Source organism: Strix aluco, chromosome 3 (assembly GCF_031877795.1).
Source record: "Strix aluco isolate bStrAlu1 chromosome 3, bStrAlu1.hap1, whole genome shotgun sequence".
Classification (NCBI taxonomy): Eukaryota; Metazoa; Chordata; class Aves; order Strigiformes; family Strigidae; genus Strix; species Strix aluco.
In genome coordinates this window covers 31,577,742-31,595,174 of record NC_133933.1, presented here as the reverse complement: position 1 = coordinate 31,595,174, position 17,433 = coordinate 31,577,742, and the positions used below count along the sequence as shown (strand labels likewise).

Below are 17,433 nucleotides of genomic sequence, written 5' to 3'. Positions count from 1 at the left end.
TCTTACCGCTTTTGAAAAATCCAAACACCCCACTCCACGCTCGAAAGTCCCGAGGCCAATAACCTGCAGTGTCACCAGGCTCACCGAGTCCCATACTCTAACATGGGGCTGCAGAGGCTGTGTGAAAAAGCAAGGGGACAAATAGTGTCATCAACAGTGAAAGCATCATATGCAGGTGCCAAGTTTGGTTAAGTAGATGCTAACTGAATTACAAACTGCAGACCAAAATGCAGGATGACTTGAGTTAACGACGCTGCTGGATAGTATCTTGAAGCTCCAAAGGTGAGAGTCAAGACAATCTTGCTCCCTGTGTCTGGGCTACAAACATGGCAGTCGTGCTGTCGAGGCAGGAAATTAAGTATGGTGGCATTTGGTAGCTGTGAAAATCAATCCTTGTCCAATTTAAGTCATTGAACAAGTAATGGAAGTCATCTTGCATTTCAGACCCCAGACCTAGCAATCTTATACAACAACTGAAAATAATGATAAAACCATGGGTTTTTTTAATAAAGTAGGAAAAAAATAAAATGAAAAAAAATAAACCCTGGTGCACCAAGTCCCCTAACCATCACCAAACACTTAATTAAAATATCCATGGTTGTATTTCATACAAGTACTATCCCAAACCAGCTTAGCTTCATAAATGTGAAACAATCACAAAAAAAGTGGGCATTAAGCTGGTTTAAGACAGCATTCACCATAAAAAGTGACAATAAATCATCCCACTGATGGAAAAACAAACAAACCAGCCCTAACAAGAGAGTCAACAAACGTTCAGTGGAAACCATAACAACATCTATACCAAAAAACCCACATCAATTTCTTACAAAATCTAAGAAATTAAGTTGAACATCTGAATAAGGGTTAGAGTCTACACGTTTCTACACCTCATAGTATCTGTCTTCCCCCCTCCCCCGCCTCTTTTTTTCCCTCTTTAACTTCATGAAGAAAATTCAATTATTCAAATTCTGACAGAGTTTGCCAAGAGCCAGGGACAAAAGCATTTAAACGCACTTGCTCTCAAATGAGCAAGTTTTAAGAAAGCTTGACACACCTTCCATGAATTCTCAAAGTGGGTTTCCTCTTCCATGAAGCCTTAAGAGTACACTGACCCATAGAACTGGGGACTTGTTCTCCTCTGAGAGAAGACTTATTGAAAGAAATATGACAGAAATTATGTGGCCTTATAAAACAATTACAAGCTTCACATTTGCTTGAAGAATTAAAATTGAGTTTCCTGTGTCACAGATAAAGCTTTATGAGGTTCTGCTCTTTTTCATGATGGCTGAGTTCTTAGTTGTTACTGTCTTACGCTACAGATATAGGCTGTTACCTTAGAAACAGCAAAATATCTCAGTAAATGCAGTGCATAAAATAAACTGCAAACAGAAGGTGATGATGAGATTAAAAAAACCAAACACTTTTTCCTGATTTTCAAAACAAGATACTACTGCTCAACAGCTCTATTACTTACCCTTCCATCTTTATCCACTCCAGCTAACTGTCCTGTTGCAATTCTAATTTTGTCTGGATGAACTGCAAGACTAAGACAGACAGAAATATGACTTGCTTTTGCTGTCATAGGTCTTCAAAACTGAGAGGTTTTTTGTAAATTTTTTTTTTCTTTCTCAACAGAAGCCCGTGAAGATACTCATGATCCTAATCCCACTTCTAATGAGTCAGCTTGAATGTTTTTTATCAGACTATTTCATTACACATGCTGATGGGTTGATCAGGCTCTTGTGATGGCTGCTGGCACACAACCAGGAGTGCCAGAAGAGCCACCTCCACATGTGCTGTGACAAATCTAAGGTTTGCACTATATCAGGAGTCCACTGTAACAAAACATATATTGTCTCATGATGAACTTCCTACACATAGTTATGTGCCATATTTATAAACACTACAGCATATGTTATGTGCAAACCTACAGATAGCATGAACCTGGGGAAAAAACAGCTGAAAAGTTGGCTGAGGGCTTGTGCACCCAGAAGTCAGGGATTACTGCCACTTGAAATGAATTACTGATGTAATTGTACTAATGAAGTTCTCCAGTATGGTGCACTACTAGTGTAAGTAAAAATCTGCTTTTGCTTATCACATTTTTCTTTGGAGATGATGCGAAAAAACAGATTTCAGAGTACACATCCTCTTAGTCCTTGTGATTTTTTTGACCGACCTTCTTATTTGCTTTCTCTGTAAAATTACAAAGGTGAAGAAAGCCATGAAAACAGGAAAGGGGGACCAGGGGGAAGTCTGAAGATGTCAGAATGATGGACACCAAACACATTTACAATTCAAGCTAGTTTTCTGAATGAAAGTGAAGAACACAAGACTGACAGCATTCCTCCCACAGGAAGCAATTACAGTTATCAAAGCACAGCCAGGAGAAAAGAGGTTTAGATGGCAAGTGTTCTCCATTCAGGTACAGTAGAGAGCTTATGTTCACCATTACATTGTGTGCCCTACTCTTCAGACTAACATCGTAAAATCAACAACTGCCTTTGCACCCACAATGATGTTGGCTTCAACTTCCTTGCTTCTCTCTTTTGTTTTGCAAACACCCTTCTAATTTCTCAGACAGTCTTAATACTTTGTTCTATTAAAAAATGAGAAAATTATTGGTGTTTTCCATTTGGTTTTCTAATTCTCCTTTAAGACTAAGCCTTTGCCACACTGCCTGTAAATAACTGATTTGGAATTAGGCTGACGATTTTTAATTTCTGGAGCATCTATTTAGAATAATTTACACAAAGACCCTTTCTCTAATCTGGCATTCTTAGATTGTCTATATATCCTGTTGTTGTTTTACAAATAAACCAGAAATCCTAAACTAGCACAGACTGCTCTAGCACCATTCGTTTGTGCAATGTTTACTACAGTGAAATCTACTGGGACTGATGAAACAGAAAATAACTACAATTACAATGACATTAATGAGCTCATACATACAGTGGGAGAGAAGAGAAAAACCCACATTTCTGCATTATTACACGCATACTTACATGCAAATGTTATATACTAACCATTTAACGCAGTCTGTATGACCCAAATAGTGTCGCTGAGTTCTCTCCTCATAGTTAAATAGTACCACCACTGATGCTATGAAATATACAATTTCTCCAGTAGGAAGGAGGTAAACATTGGCTCGACAGTCTCTTCCACGATACCCATATCTATACATTTATTTTTTTTTTTAAAGTCAAGGTTTTCATAATCAGTGTATAACAGGAAAAAAAAAAAAACCACACAAACAAAAAACAAAACACACCTGGTTTTTTTTTTTTTTTTCTAAAAGGATTCCTGGGGAGCTCTCATGTCAGCAAAGGCCCTTTAAGTTTTTCCTCTGGAACTATAGCACAATTTCAGTTACACAGTTTAAAAAAACCAAACCTCATACAATTGGACTTCAGGAAACAAAATCCCTTAAAAGGTGATGCTCATTGATGTTAAAAATAAAATATATAAGGCACAGTGAAGTAAAACAAATACACTGTTATCATTTTATAAAAACCTCCACGTGAATTTTCATTAGGTAACAGCAGGTCTCACTGTTCTGATTTAACATTTTTTACAGCAACAGAACTGTGCATCTGCACCCCAGGCACCAGAGTATTACTTTCATTTGGCCTTTTAAAAACAAGCGTGTGAAAATTCCTAATGCCCTTTAGAAAAAGGCAAGCTTCTGCACAGCAGCTGCCAAGTTCAGGAAATATTTCTTCAGACTGTTTTAGAGTATTTTTAAAACAAACAAAACCCAGAAGGAACTGACACAGTAAAAAATATTCTATCCAAGCCTACCCAAAATATATAAACGGGATGATTTTTGCAGTAAACCTGCATGACTCCTAATGACATTCAGAAGTTTTACACACTGCGAACCAGCCTTGGTTAGCACTGATCAACTGTTATTACAACTCATTATTTCTTTGAAACAGGTACAATTTTCTTCATCGAGACTATTAATGTGGCTGCCTGTATTTCAGTTCCCAGTGTCACTAGGTACGATTAACATCATAACTCAGACTTTAACAGTAGCTTTGTAGCCTCAAAAAATATAATTTTCCTGTTATGTCCTGTACTTTAGAGAGCTCTTCACTTCCAATACACCTGCAACAGCAAGGAAAATGTGGTAGATACATTAAGCAACTTTAGCTAAAGGATTCCACTGTTAGGTCCTGGTTAATCAGGTAAATAAAAGGAAGTCAAAGACTCACATGGAGAAAGCTGGATGGATGAAGTTGGCCCTTTCTCATAAATGAAAGCAGGTGTGGCAGTCCAAGTTTGGGAGTATCTAAACTGACATCTCCTAAACTGACAGCCTGGCCTCTATTCTGCTTGGAAAAGGGCTGCCTTTCTACCAAAAATCCCACCACACCACCTTTCCTCTTTTGCAGTCCCATCAAACCACAGGACTGCTATACTGCAGGAATGCTATACCGCAGGAACACTTGCAAAATTAAACACATGCTGTAACTAAAAAATGGTTCCAAGGGGGACACTGCATTCAGTTGTCAACTAAAGAGTACAGAAAACAAAACAGATTTATATCTTGCTGTCTTCCATTTATTACAGAACACCACAATGGCTCCTCTGAAGCAGAGATTATTCACTGTTTTGCTTAGCAAATGATATCAAGAGAAACACTGATACAACACAATGCTGAGGGCAGAAAAAAAAATATGCCTCTTTCTCCTCCATCACTATTTACTTTCCCACTAAATTTCCCTCTTTCTTCTTCTTTTAAACACTGATGGAACAAAAAGAAACGCCAAAATGGCCTTTTATAAAAAGAACAAGCCAAATGAAAACAACAAGACCACTGAACTCTCAAAAATGATGGGCTACCAACCAATGAAAATATTTTTTCTATCCTGAAGCACGAAGAACACTATTCTAAATACCTTCTCAGAGGAGAAAGGCAGATCTTGTTAATCTGCTGTACACAGTAGGGAGTGTATTGGTAAGGATTTAGTAAGATTGACATCTTTGAACATTCATCCTAGAAAAGTATTGATTTACGCAAACATGCCTTTCCACAGCAGAAGTCTTCCATGCAAAACTAAGGCTAAGTATTTTGGCACCCACCATTGAGCTCTGGCATTCATGAGGCTGCAAAAAATGGTTAAGTTTTCTTAGTCTGTTCCTTTCCTTTACACCTCCTACATAATAAAGTACCAAAGAGCAGCTGCATTTTCTAGGACTGTGTTTTTTAGGAGCATGTAAAGGAACAACTTGTTTCGTGGGAGAAATTTTTTGCTTTCTTCACTCTCCATCCCAGAATATCTTGAGAGAAAATAAGAAGTATTGTTGCTCCACAGAAGTTCTTTCCTTCTCTGCACACTCAGAACAAAGCAGCAGATATGTTAACACAATAATTGACTGTCTCTCTCTACAGAAAAAAGGAGTGACACAACTTTGACACTTAATTTCCACTAAATTTCAATGTTAATCTTTCAGTTAGACTGATGTTTCAACCAGGGAAATTCAGAAATAGTTGTCTTCATATTGCGAATGCTTCTCAGCCATTACAAGGACTGCTGTGTCACAACATTTGATATGCTTAACAGCTTTTAGTTTTGGGGTTTTTTTGGTTTTAACTGGCAAAGAATATGGCCCTCATGAAAAGTGATCCACTGTACACCAGAATTCAATAGTGTATTTACCTCTGGCTTCAATTATTCTTAGAAGAGCACCAGTGTTAAAACTAGTTTTATAAAACAGAGTGAGAAACACCCTTCAGAAACTCAGCTAAAGTCACTGCCTGTCAACAGCAGCACTGACTGGGACCTCTGTAGCTGCTAAATAAGCCCATTTCACTATTAGTAGGAATGCCAGATATGCTTTAACCAGTTCTGACGTGCAGTACAAAAAATTGCACTACAAAGCAGGGATACCCAAACTAAATTATTAAATTTAAATGAAATCACTCAGGAACCAGACACAGTCAAGAGCTCAGATTTCCCTACGAGCTACATTATCTTGCCAAGCAGCTCAGGTATTTCTTCAACTGACAGTAATCTGCAGAACAGCCAAAAGTTAAGTGTGTTCTGTTGAATCTATAGTACTGGGTATCAGTAGTTGAATATACCTGGTAGGACACAGTTCATCTAAAAAGGACACCCCTTCTCCCAAACCAATCAACCAACCAACCAACTCAAACAAAAAATCAACCCCAAAAACCCTCTGTTCTTGCCCTGGAAGTTGTTCATAGTTGATTGGCATCTTCCAAAACAGTAATATTGAAGGAAAACCCAATTATAAACAATCATCCAGAAGGCAGGAGAATTAAAGGTGTTCAAAACAAAACTTATAGATTGAACAATTCAACACTCAATTCACCTTTGAGTTGCAAAACAAACATTACTAAAATATTCTGTGAATAACTGTCCCTGACTTTTTAAGAAATTGTACAAGCTTCAGTTTGCAGTCATATTCAGCAGTTACGGCTGGCTTGCAGATTTCTTCCCCTTGCTAAACCTGTGTATGAAGCACAAGATCTTCTGCCACTGTATCTTCCTTAGTGCAACTTCATAGAGACCAATATTCAGTCCTCGTAAATTTTACTGCCTTTTCCTCATTGTTTTCTTCATCATCATATCCAAAAGATACCCTACACTCAAAAATATACTGGTCTGATTTAGGATGACATTTCTTTAAACAGATTCCAAAAACATATGGACAGTCTGTTTAGATTAGATTTATTTCACTTTAATTAGCCCTCATCAGGAAACATTTTTAACCTGAACTTAAGGTCTTTGGACATTAAATAAGTGTGCCCACACTGGGATTTGCACCTACTTAACTGAGGGTGTGTTTTCATGATCAGTTTTCACCAGTCCAAAGTGCTCACTGCTGCTGAAAAAGTAGATCTGATCTTCCTCCAGTATGACAGTTCCAGCCCTTGCATGTTTGTGGGGCAAATCAAATTAATGAGTTGATCCTGCTGAAAGTTAGCTCTGCAAAAAAGATTACATTGCAGCCAGATCTGTGACCCAATTCACTCCACAGTAATATCAGCGCCAGCATCAGCATCCAAGAGCTGTGACAATAGGAAAGCTGGGTGCCACAGCTTTGCAAAGCATGACCAAGAGCTCCATTTTCCTTCCAGTCAGACTTTCAATCTAAAACTTTCCTCCGTTGTGATCTAAGCTTCCACAGCCTCACTGAAAAGTTCAGAGGACGTGAGCTCCACAGTTGCTCTTCATAACCAAGTACCCAACATTATCTGTTTCAAACATCTATTAGTTAATAAAGGCAGGAAAAATAATAGAGAAATCTTCTTTCCTAAAGCAAGTAACAAGGGGTGGCTTAAAATATATGTATGCCTTAAGTCACTAACAGATATGGTGAGAGAGGTAGGGGCAGTTTCTCTGTACATATCTTAACATATGAACAGTGTATCTTCAACATTCCTAAAAATCTTCCTGCATTCAGCCACATCAGAAGAATCAAACTTGAGATTATTACACCAACTCAAGTGCTGCCTAGACATGTTATTTAACTGAAGTGCTAAGAACCTTACTTATACAATCATAGCTTACTGGAAGAATCTGCAGAGATGAGGGGATGACAGGAAGACCTAAACGTGTGCAAAAGCACGTCTCATAATGAACTTAACGCCTGATCTACTAAGCCTGGAGACTTGTCATCAGCCACACACCAACTCCACTCTTCAAATGATAAATTTACTTAGTGTGTTTAATGAAAACTAGTCTCCAAGAAATTAACCCCTTCACTTTGGAGCTGAAACACAGCAGCAGTGAGTGCAAAGGAAGGCTGTTTCTGCAATCCTTGCTCCATAGGTAAGGACAACGAGAACGAGAAATTCAAGATCTTCCATAGCTCTAAAACCTCCTGAAAATGAGCAGAGATTGAAAGCTAACAATATTCCTGAACCCAAAGCCTACATTAATATAGTGGGGGGCAGACTGCGGTATTTCTGAAACTTTGTAGCTCTCCAAAGACACTTTCTTTCACACTAAAAATAAATTGCAATTAGTTTCAACAGCAAAGCAAACAAAAAGTCCGGCTTTTCTGTGCCTACATATTCTGCAGCTTAAAGTCATACTATACAGCAGCTGCAAACCATTTCAATTGTTATATTAAATTGAACATTTCCCCCCACTTCTAGGTAATTTTTATCTCTGAACAGAGAAGTCACAAGACCAGATTCTAAAGCAAAAAAAAAAAAAAAAGGCAAGACAAGACAAAAAGACAAAAAGGGAACAGCAAGTAGTTACTGATATCAAGGATACACCCACTCTAGTTTTAACTTCTCAGGAGGCAGCTCTGTCCTAATATCATCATAATTTTCTACATCAGAAGGAATGAACATCGTGATTGGTCGACCTCGCATGAACATCTTGATATACTCTCCCTCTGTTGAAACAAAAAAGCTTATTAATTATGTGGCAAGTTTACACAAGAAATAAGCACAAAAGAAACCAGTAATAAGCACAGAGATGCAAATAATACTAGTGATAGAACAATTACTTTTGAAATGCGAGCTTGGTAAAGGCCCAGATTTTATTTTTTTAAAAAACAGAAGACTAAAACACACACGCACACGGTAAGCGTTAGTTGAATTTGTGAAAGAACAGACTGAGCATATAATATTTTAGACATGCAAATTAAATTACAAAGGCAAATTTCAAATCCAAATTTAAATCAGAAATTGAATAAAGAAGTAGTCATAGAATCACAGGATAAGGTATTTCAGCTTGAAGCAGACCTCAGGAAGCCTTCAAGTCCAACCTCTGGGTCAAAGCAGGCTCAGCCATGAGGTCAGACCAGGTTGCTCAGGGTTTTGCCTAGTCCAGTCTTGAAAACCTCCAGGGATGGAGATGGCACAACCTCTCTTGGCACCTGGCTGTTTGCCAGCACCCCCAGTGCCTGTCCCACAGACCTGCTCCCTGCAGCCTCTCTGTCCCCAGCCTGTATCCCTGCCAGGCGCTCTTCTTTCCCCCAGGCGCAGGACTTGGCATTTGTCCCTGCTTAATTTTGTGAGGTTCCTGCAGGCCCATCCCTCCAGCCTGCCCAGGTACCCCTGGTTGGCAGCTCTATCCTCCAGCATATCAGCTAGGCTGCCTGGTCTGCTGTCATCTGCAAACGTGAGTGTGTACTGTGTTGCCTGCTCCAGGTCATTGCTAAAGATATTAAACAGGACAAGTCCAAGACAGACCCCTGCAGGCTCCACTTGTTACCTACTGGCCACCAGGTAGAGTATGACCCATTAACCACGATGCTCTGAGGCCAATCATCCAAGTGGTTCATTGACCTACTCTGCTGCCCACCTATAAAAACCATAACAACCAAGCTAAGACTCAAGGATACTGCAGGAAAAAGTGTCAAAAGCTTTGCTGAGGAATATAGTCTGAAATTATGTATCATCACAAACTAATACACTAATCTGAATTATTAATTTTTTTAATTAATCCTAATTGCATACTATTGCATACTGCATCATGTCCTGAAGTATGGAAGGAAGCAACAGCTCCTAATGACTCCAGCTATAACACTGTCTGTAGCTGTGACAAAATACATGTATATCTCTGCTGGGGCATCTGAGCACTTCGCAAGCCTTTAGGAGTTCCTTTTCAAGGATCATGAGATTATTTTCCACCAGAGAAAACTAATTACAGAGTAGCTGAGTGGCTTGGTCAAACACATTAGCTAGTCATTGGAAAGTAAATCATCTGGATTTAAGGAATACATGATTGTGACTAGTATTATTAGGCACCCTACAGGAGTCTCCCCTCCACACTATGACAGTGGATAATAGATTAATAATTTTCTAACTTTGGAAGACCAGAAAAGCCCTTGGAGACTTATAAAAGCCTTTATGTCCTACCCACACAGCACAACCGCACTGTAGTGCTGTTTAACTATGGTTAAATCAGGCCTCAAATCCACAATAATTAATGCCAGCCTTCAACACTGTTGACACAGGAGTTTTATTTCAAAAACCACTGATGACAAAGACCCAAGTATTTCACTAATTTTGCATCACTGAATGGTAACTTCTAATCACTCTTCAACTTCTTTAGTAACTAATAACCATTGTTAATATAACTAATATCACAAACCCAAATCTGCCATGATTCTGGAACTCTGATATTTTTTATGAGTAGGGATTTGAAAAATCACAGCAGCCAGAGGGAACTCAGAGTTTCAAACCAAAATATAAATAGTTGAGTAGGACTGGAGTGAAAGAATAGCTGTGAATTAGCAATACAGCATTAAGTAATCTCTAATTGCATTTGACGCAACCAATACTGAGCTCTAAAATTAAGATCTTTAAACAATTACTTTTGTATTTCTCTCAAAAGGCAAACATGAGGCAGACCTCCCTGCAAATGTCCAGGGAATACTTGTAAATATTTCCCCGGTTAAGCATTAAGATTATTACTCAGACTGTATGAATATGCAACCTATGTTTTGCATTCCCTAAAACATCTAAAATTGAAATTATGAGAAAGTCGGACATCCCCAAAAAATTACAACTTAACAGCTCAAGTCAAACTTGGAGATCTAAAAAGGCAAGAGAAAGATCATTTCAGTGACAACAGAAGCAGTGTAGACTCTTTCTTGCTTACAGAAACATTTTAGAAGATGTAAAGATCAAGAAATAATCAAAGTTGTGAGCAAGACCAACCTTAAGCCAGGGTCTTTACCCTTCTCTAAATTTGAAACACCCCTACTATACAGACTGCAGAAACATATTCAGTATTACTACAGTTGGAAGAGAATGAGAAATGAAAACCCTGTAACTACTTTCATTCACCTAAGCTATAAAGCAGTCTTGCACAAAGTTTAGAAATGAATTCTAGACAGTCAAGGTCTTTCTTCGACAACTAGACAAGATAGAAGACCAACAATCATCAGTCTAATGAAAAAGAAATGTGAATATTCTAGGGTATTTAAAAGAAGTATTTGTGATCATAGAGGATTATATCAGCGTTGTGTGAAATTCTGTGGAACACCACACCAGTTCTGAAAACACTGGAAAGCACTAGTTTGAATAGAGCAGTAATGATCCTAGCACACACTAATGACTTGGACAGCACTGACACATATGGGAAAAAAATCTATGGTGACCAAATCATGTAATATATTCAGTAACTCCTAGTCAGAGAAAGAATTACCCATGAGCTTGTGTGGTTTTAACAGCACTTGCCACAGCATTGCTCAAGCTTAACTAGGTCAATGAATCCACATACCTAAACATAAGCTAGTTAAAAGTATTCTACTACATGCATGATACTCACTTTGAAGATTTCACAACACATACAGCTTAATTTGTCAAAAACTTTTGGTTTTCCTCTTAACACACTATAGTTTGATTTCTTGATGCTTAAATGTTTTAACAATTTTTTTTAATTGCTTGGTGAAACAGATCACAGTTTATTAAATTTACCAAGTTCCCAGACTTAAAAGATATGATTAGTGTGACTCCTTTTCCACTTCTGGTGTGCTCGAATCAACCTTCTGAGATCAAGAATTCATTTTACTTGAGTTTTGAGTCGCTTTTGACCCTTAATAGTAGGTTTAGTCTCCACTGGAGGCGAAAGAAGAGAGTTTTCCTATGACAGTCCAAATACAGCTGAAAGCTGGTGCAAAAAAAAAAACCCCCAGAGACTCAAAAAATAATTCAAGAACAGAAATCATGATAATTGAGCAACGTAAAACACATGCATAAAGGTTTTCCCTTATTTAAAATATCAATACAATGAAAGTTGAGCCATTTAAGTCCAGTATCAAAGGAACAAATACAAAGATGAAAAACAGCTGTCCCACATCTAAGAACAAATACAGCTCCTTTGAACGAGAACCCTGAGTCCATCCACAACAGTAGAAAACTTGCTTCAGACCAAATATCAGAGAAGAACAAAAAGCACTTCCCAGTAGCTAAATTAGAAATAATAATTATTTTACTAAATGTGCATTGCTTAACTGCATTGCTGAGAAAAGCTAAAGATCAGTGTTGTCACTAGTTTGACACAAATGTTTAGATTAATTACTCCAAACTAGTAACGTCTCATTTCTCCACCAAAATATTCTTTTTATAGTATGTGTTTTACAGAGATAAAATAACACTGGTCAAAACCAAGAGTAATGTATTAATAATGAACTTTCTATTAAAATCTGGCGCTCACACTCTTAGAAATTCAAGCACAATGTAGCCTGAGGGTATATAGAAAAGATCATTTGTTGGTGCAAGTCAAGTTCTTGATTTAACACTGAGCCTGGTACTTCTGGTTCCACAAGATCAATGCAAAATGACACCACAAATTTAGGATCAAATTTCTCATTGCTGCTTAGAACAGTGGAGATAAATTGCAACTGAAATTCATATGTATGGAGGCCGTTGCACCTGTCAGACATCATAGAATCATAGAATTGCTTAAGATCACCCAGTCCAACCATTACCTGCCAAGTCCACCACACCACTAAACCATGCCCCTAAGTGTCACATCTACACATTTTTTAAGTATCTCCAGGGACAGTGACTCAATCACTTCCCTGGGTGCTGTTCCAATGCTTGACAACCCTTTTGGTGAAGAAATTTTTCCTAATACCCAACTTAAGCCTCCCCTGGTGCAAGAGGAATTTAGTCAGGTCTTTGGCCAGAAAAGAAGAGGCTCTCCTGGAGCTCAGGGAAAAGATTATCTGCAGGGCATTCAGCTACACATTAGCTCTCTGAACTTCCCCATTAACGAAATAACATCTTTTGCTTTTATTAACTAGCTGCAAGTTATTCAAGATTACCTTTGAAGATACGTATTTAACACACTTGTTAGAGAGACATAGCCTAGGTATAACTTGATCAAGCCTCTCCCTATAGAAGAGTTAAGGATTAAAAAAGAGACAACCCACTGAAAGATTTTTGACTACGACTAAATTTCCTTTCGTCAAAATAACCTGTAGGGCAGATATAATATTAATGTAAAAATCTTTTGAAATACTAGAGGATGGCAACATATCAACAAAACCATTCTCTAACAGCAACTAATTGCCTGAGGCCAAATTCTTGTACTTGCAAGTTAAGAAAACCAGTGATTTAACTCCTTCACAGCATACTGGCTCAGTCTAATGCTCTTGACCATTCAATTATCTGTTTCTTCCCTGCATTCTCACTATTTCCACGTACAAAGCAGTATGTCAGGACTGTTCTTCCCTCACTTGATCTTTTGGAATAAAAGAGCCTTGATCATCTCGTAACAGATATGTGGGTAAGGGGGTTTAGAAGTTTTAAGTGGGGGCGTGTGCACCAAACAAACAAACAATCCTCAACAATTCTGGTATCTATCAGACTGAAAACAGTAGGTATGAAAATAAAAATTCTCTACCCCATATAAAGAGTTGTTCAGATCCCACTACCCACTGTGAAGAAGCATGGGGGGGCGGGGGGAAGGAGCAGGAGGGCATACCTGAAAGGACCTCGGTGTTTGCTAAGTTAATTAATTTGCAACTGCAGAAATCCTATAAATCCTTTCAAATATGGATTAAACCAACCTAAAAGTACAGTTGAAGCTCTGCAGATAGCACACCAAGGTGCTGTGGATTAGCCATGCCACACAAAAAGGAGTAGCTCAGGCCCAGGGTTGCTACAAAAGGCAGCATCAAGTGGATGCAGCACTTCAGGGACCAGCTCTTCACCAGGACAGCTGTAGCTGCTTTTGGGCAGCTGTGATCTCAAATTCACAGCCCTTGCCAAACTCTGCTTGGCTCCACAATAATTCACCCCTGGAGTCTCAACAATCTCCTTGCACAAGTGCCAGGGGACACAGGACCAGCACTCCCAATTTTTGCTCCCAGGCCCAGGCTTATTAGCCTCACATGGGAGCCCCCTGGGTGTGCTGGACTCAAGCAAACTTCATTGCATGTCCTAGCTCTCTGTGGGACTCCCAGAGGTCTGAGGAAATTACTAACTCAGCCCCAGAGATACACTTGATCTGACTACACTGTGGCCGCAGTCAGCTGAAGGGACACAAAACGCTGCTCAGTAAGAATGACACAAAGACAGAGCCCAGCGACTTGGTGGTGACCCACCTAAAGGTGGACTTGAGTGCCAATCAGCCACAAGGCTCTGCAAACCCAGGTCATGAGCTGGAGGAACATCCCATCTGAGCCCATCCTAGCCCAGCCCGATGGATGCACAACATGCCCACCAAGTGCCCTCTCTCTGCCTGCACCACTGGTTTTCAACTCTCATCAGGGTACTGCAGCACTCGCTTTGGACAGCAGAACCTTGGCTGTCACTGGGATACACACAAACATGGTCTGCTGATCTCCGAATACTGTCCAAAAGCCTCCTTCTCCTAACACATGGGAAACTCTCAACTTCCAGGCGACAGTAAAGCATGGCCCAGTTGTTTACTTTTTGTGTGTCTGACAGCATAGCTGTTAACTTCAGCACAGGTCTGTCCATCTGCTGTCTGAAAGCACATCAGGTGAGCATGAAAACAGCAGTCATGCCCTTCCTCCTCCTAGCCTTCATTTTGCAACAATAAAAACTTCCAGCTATTTAACTGTCTTTTTGCATGATAAGATTTCAGTCTGTCTCCACACCACCACAAATTTACCTTTTATGATTGTGTGTGGCTATAACTGCATGCAGCGTTACAGAGGAGAACCTACCAGGGTTTTGATGCATTAACATTTTCCATAAGGCTGTGTATCTCTGTTAGAATTACTTCTGATACATCCTGGGATTGTATTTTTATTTTTGTAATGAGCGAGTGGTTCAATCTTTGTATGATTAACTAGCATGTTAGAACCCTTTTCCTCACCATTTAATTCTGGCAGACACCCTGTTTATAGCTAAAACATTGCTAGCAACTCCTGCGTGTGTGATCTTTCACACTGAATAATTTAATTTTGTCTTATACTACTCTAGGCCTCAGGAACATCTAGGTCTTACTGTATTAAAATCTCAGCTTTCACTGTACCAGTTTGGTCTCTCAGCTTCATGTCATCAGTGAAATTTCATCAGCGCCCCTACTTTCCTGTGTTAAGTTCATTAGTCTAAACACTAGCCAAATAGGTCCCAACAGGCTGGAGGCAGATGTTAGCAACCAGAGAATCTACTGCAGGTTCTTTGATAGTTTATAGCCTGCTAGAGAAAAGATGAATAAATATGTTGGTGAAAACAAGGTGCTGCTACTGAGAGGGAACCCTAGAAGCCTGCCTGATCTGCAAGGAAATAAGTGCATCTTCTTCACAGACAGTCACTGTAAGCCAGCGTACTTAACTTGCATGCAAGGAAACTGTTGGTAAAGCATGCAACACCAAGAATCCAGGACTAAAACTAAGGCCAAATAAAAAACTGTAGACAAACAGTAGACAGTGGCTGAAAATTTTTTGCAAAGCCTCCTTGTATCAAAAGGAGATTCCTGTTAACATAAATAACCTCTTAATCAGGACTTATTACAAGGGGAAAAAAAAAAAAAACAACCCCCCCCAAAAAAACCAAATACCCCCCCCCCCCCAAAAAAAAACCCCAAACAAACAAAAAAAAAAGCAGCACAAAGGTACACAAAGTTCAACTTCAAATGATGCCTATTAACGTGCTCTTGGAAGAAAGTTTAAATCCCAGCAATTCAGGGAAAGCAAGCTGGAAGGTAAGACCAATGAAAAACACTGCAGGTAATAATAGATAGCAAAGATATGGCAATGCAAAAAGCTGAAATTAGTGCTTCCATGAAGTCAGCACAGAAAGACTCATGCAATGACGCTTAAGCAATTTACTATTTTCTGTGATACATATTCTTAGGGGAATATGGAAGGTTTTCAGAGGAAAATAATAAAAATAATAGGAACTGAAAGGAGGAGGAAAAAAAAAGATCAAATAAGTCTTTGTAGACTAACTCAGAAGTATCTACAGAGAAGAGCAATTCAGGAGACATACTGTTGAGATCCTTCAGAAATTTGAAGACAGTGACATGACAAAACCAAACTCTGCCTGGCTTCTCAAAAACATGCCTCAAAATGAAATTGTCAAGGAATACACAGTAGATTCGCAGAAGCATATGAGAAGCCCTCATCCTCAATTACTGATTTCTTCAACAAAACTGGACAAAATATTAAAAGAATGTATTTTATATCACACTATTCCTCATTATTTAGACAGACCCCGAGTTAGTCCCACAAGTCTGTGCTGTAAATAACTGCTCTTCAGCTAGCAAGTGTATGGTATGCATAATGGGAAGTCTAATGAGCACAGTGTATTTTGTATATATATATATGTATATACACACACACAGAGTAGATAATAGTGAATACATAACAAATATATCTGGTTTTCTACATGGTTATAAGTTTAATTTTTAAGAAATCATTACAGTAATATTACCTTGTAAATGATTAGTGACTATTTTTCAGTAGGTTCCACTCCATCTAATTTGAAAAAGCAACATGGACTGATGCATCAAAATCCTCATCTCAGTTCTAAACTAACTCAGTTTAGCATCTGAATCTTAGCCTTAAAGTGATTTACAAGCAAATGAAAAACCCCAAAAGACTCCAACTAGCTTGGCCAAGCAGAACTCTCTAATAATATACAATAAACTACCACATCCAGAGTACATTTATTAATCTGTCTTCACCTTCTAGTCGCTTGACCAGTGAAGTTATGCTTTTTAATACTACAAATAGTTTCTTTCCCACAAGCTTTCTGCTTTCAGGCCTGTGTCCAAGAACTCTGTAGGACCACTAACCTGAGGACAAAGGCTTACAAACCTGTTTCTAATTTAAATCAGTGCTAACAGCACAGACACAAATACAACCAAATTCAGCCACCATGCCCAGACCATTAAATTTTAAGTTATGGTGGAATTAAGATGCGGCTGCAGGTCTGCCATCTCTCACCCTGAGCTATGCGTCAATGCCTGCTGAACCTGACAAGTAGACATGCACTGTCACTACTGAGCGCTGGTGCAGTGCAAACCAGACAGCTGAAAAAAGCAGATGAGGCAAGTGATTTGCCTCAGTTTGGAACATTTTATAGCTTTGCCTTGTGGTTTCTTAATAGATCTCTGGTTATTAATTTTATGTAACTTGATAGGTAAATCACAATTAAAACCCTCTTTTTGCACATACCAGATGACATTAAGAATCTGGGTACTAACAACAGTTACCATTTGTGTTAAAATAATTCAAGTTTAATATTAAACCCCAGCTTTGTTTTTTAAAAAAAAAAAAAAAGGACTCAAAAAGGAGCATTGGACACAAGCTGAATAAGACTGTATCTAAATGCTTCCTGCTTAAATAATAAAATTCTGACTTCACAAAGAATGAATAATAAAAACTCCCAAATATGAATTTGTTTTTCTGACAGTATCTATAGTTTTTAATAATATGCACTGTGCCTGAATGAGAGCAAGCAGCCCAATAATAATGAGGTAGACTGGGTCTCCATTTGCCCTCAGG

At 38.7% G+C, this 17,433-nt stretch overlaps 1 protein-coding gene across 6 annotated transcripts in view; it reads right to left on the bottom strand.

The window, feature by feature from the left end:
- EML4 (EMAP like 4) overlaps positions 1-17,433 on the bottom strand; it is a 165,287-nt gene that overhangs the window by 30,587 nt on the left and 117,267 nt on the right. For all 6 annotated transcript variants that reach the window (XM_074818013.1, XM_074818010.1, XM_074818012.1 and 3 more), the window contains 4 exons: positions 8,259-8,382; positions 3,027-3,176; positions 1,475-1,544; positions 7-117 (listed from right to left, as the gene is read on the bottom strand). In XM_074818013.1, the coding sequence (XP_074674114.1) occupies positions 7-117; positions 1,475-1,544; positions 3,027-3,176; positions 8,259-8,382 (455 nt within the window). The remainder of the gene's footprint in view (positions 1-6; positions 118-1,474; positions 1,545-3,026; positions 3,177-8,258; positions 8,383-17,433) is intronic.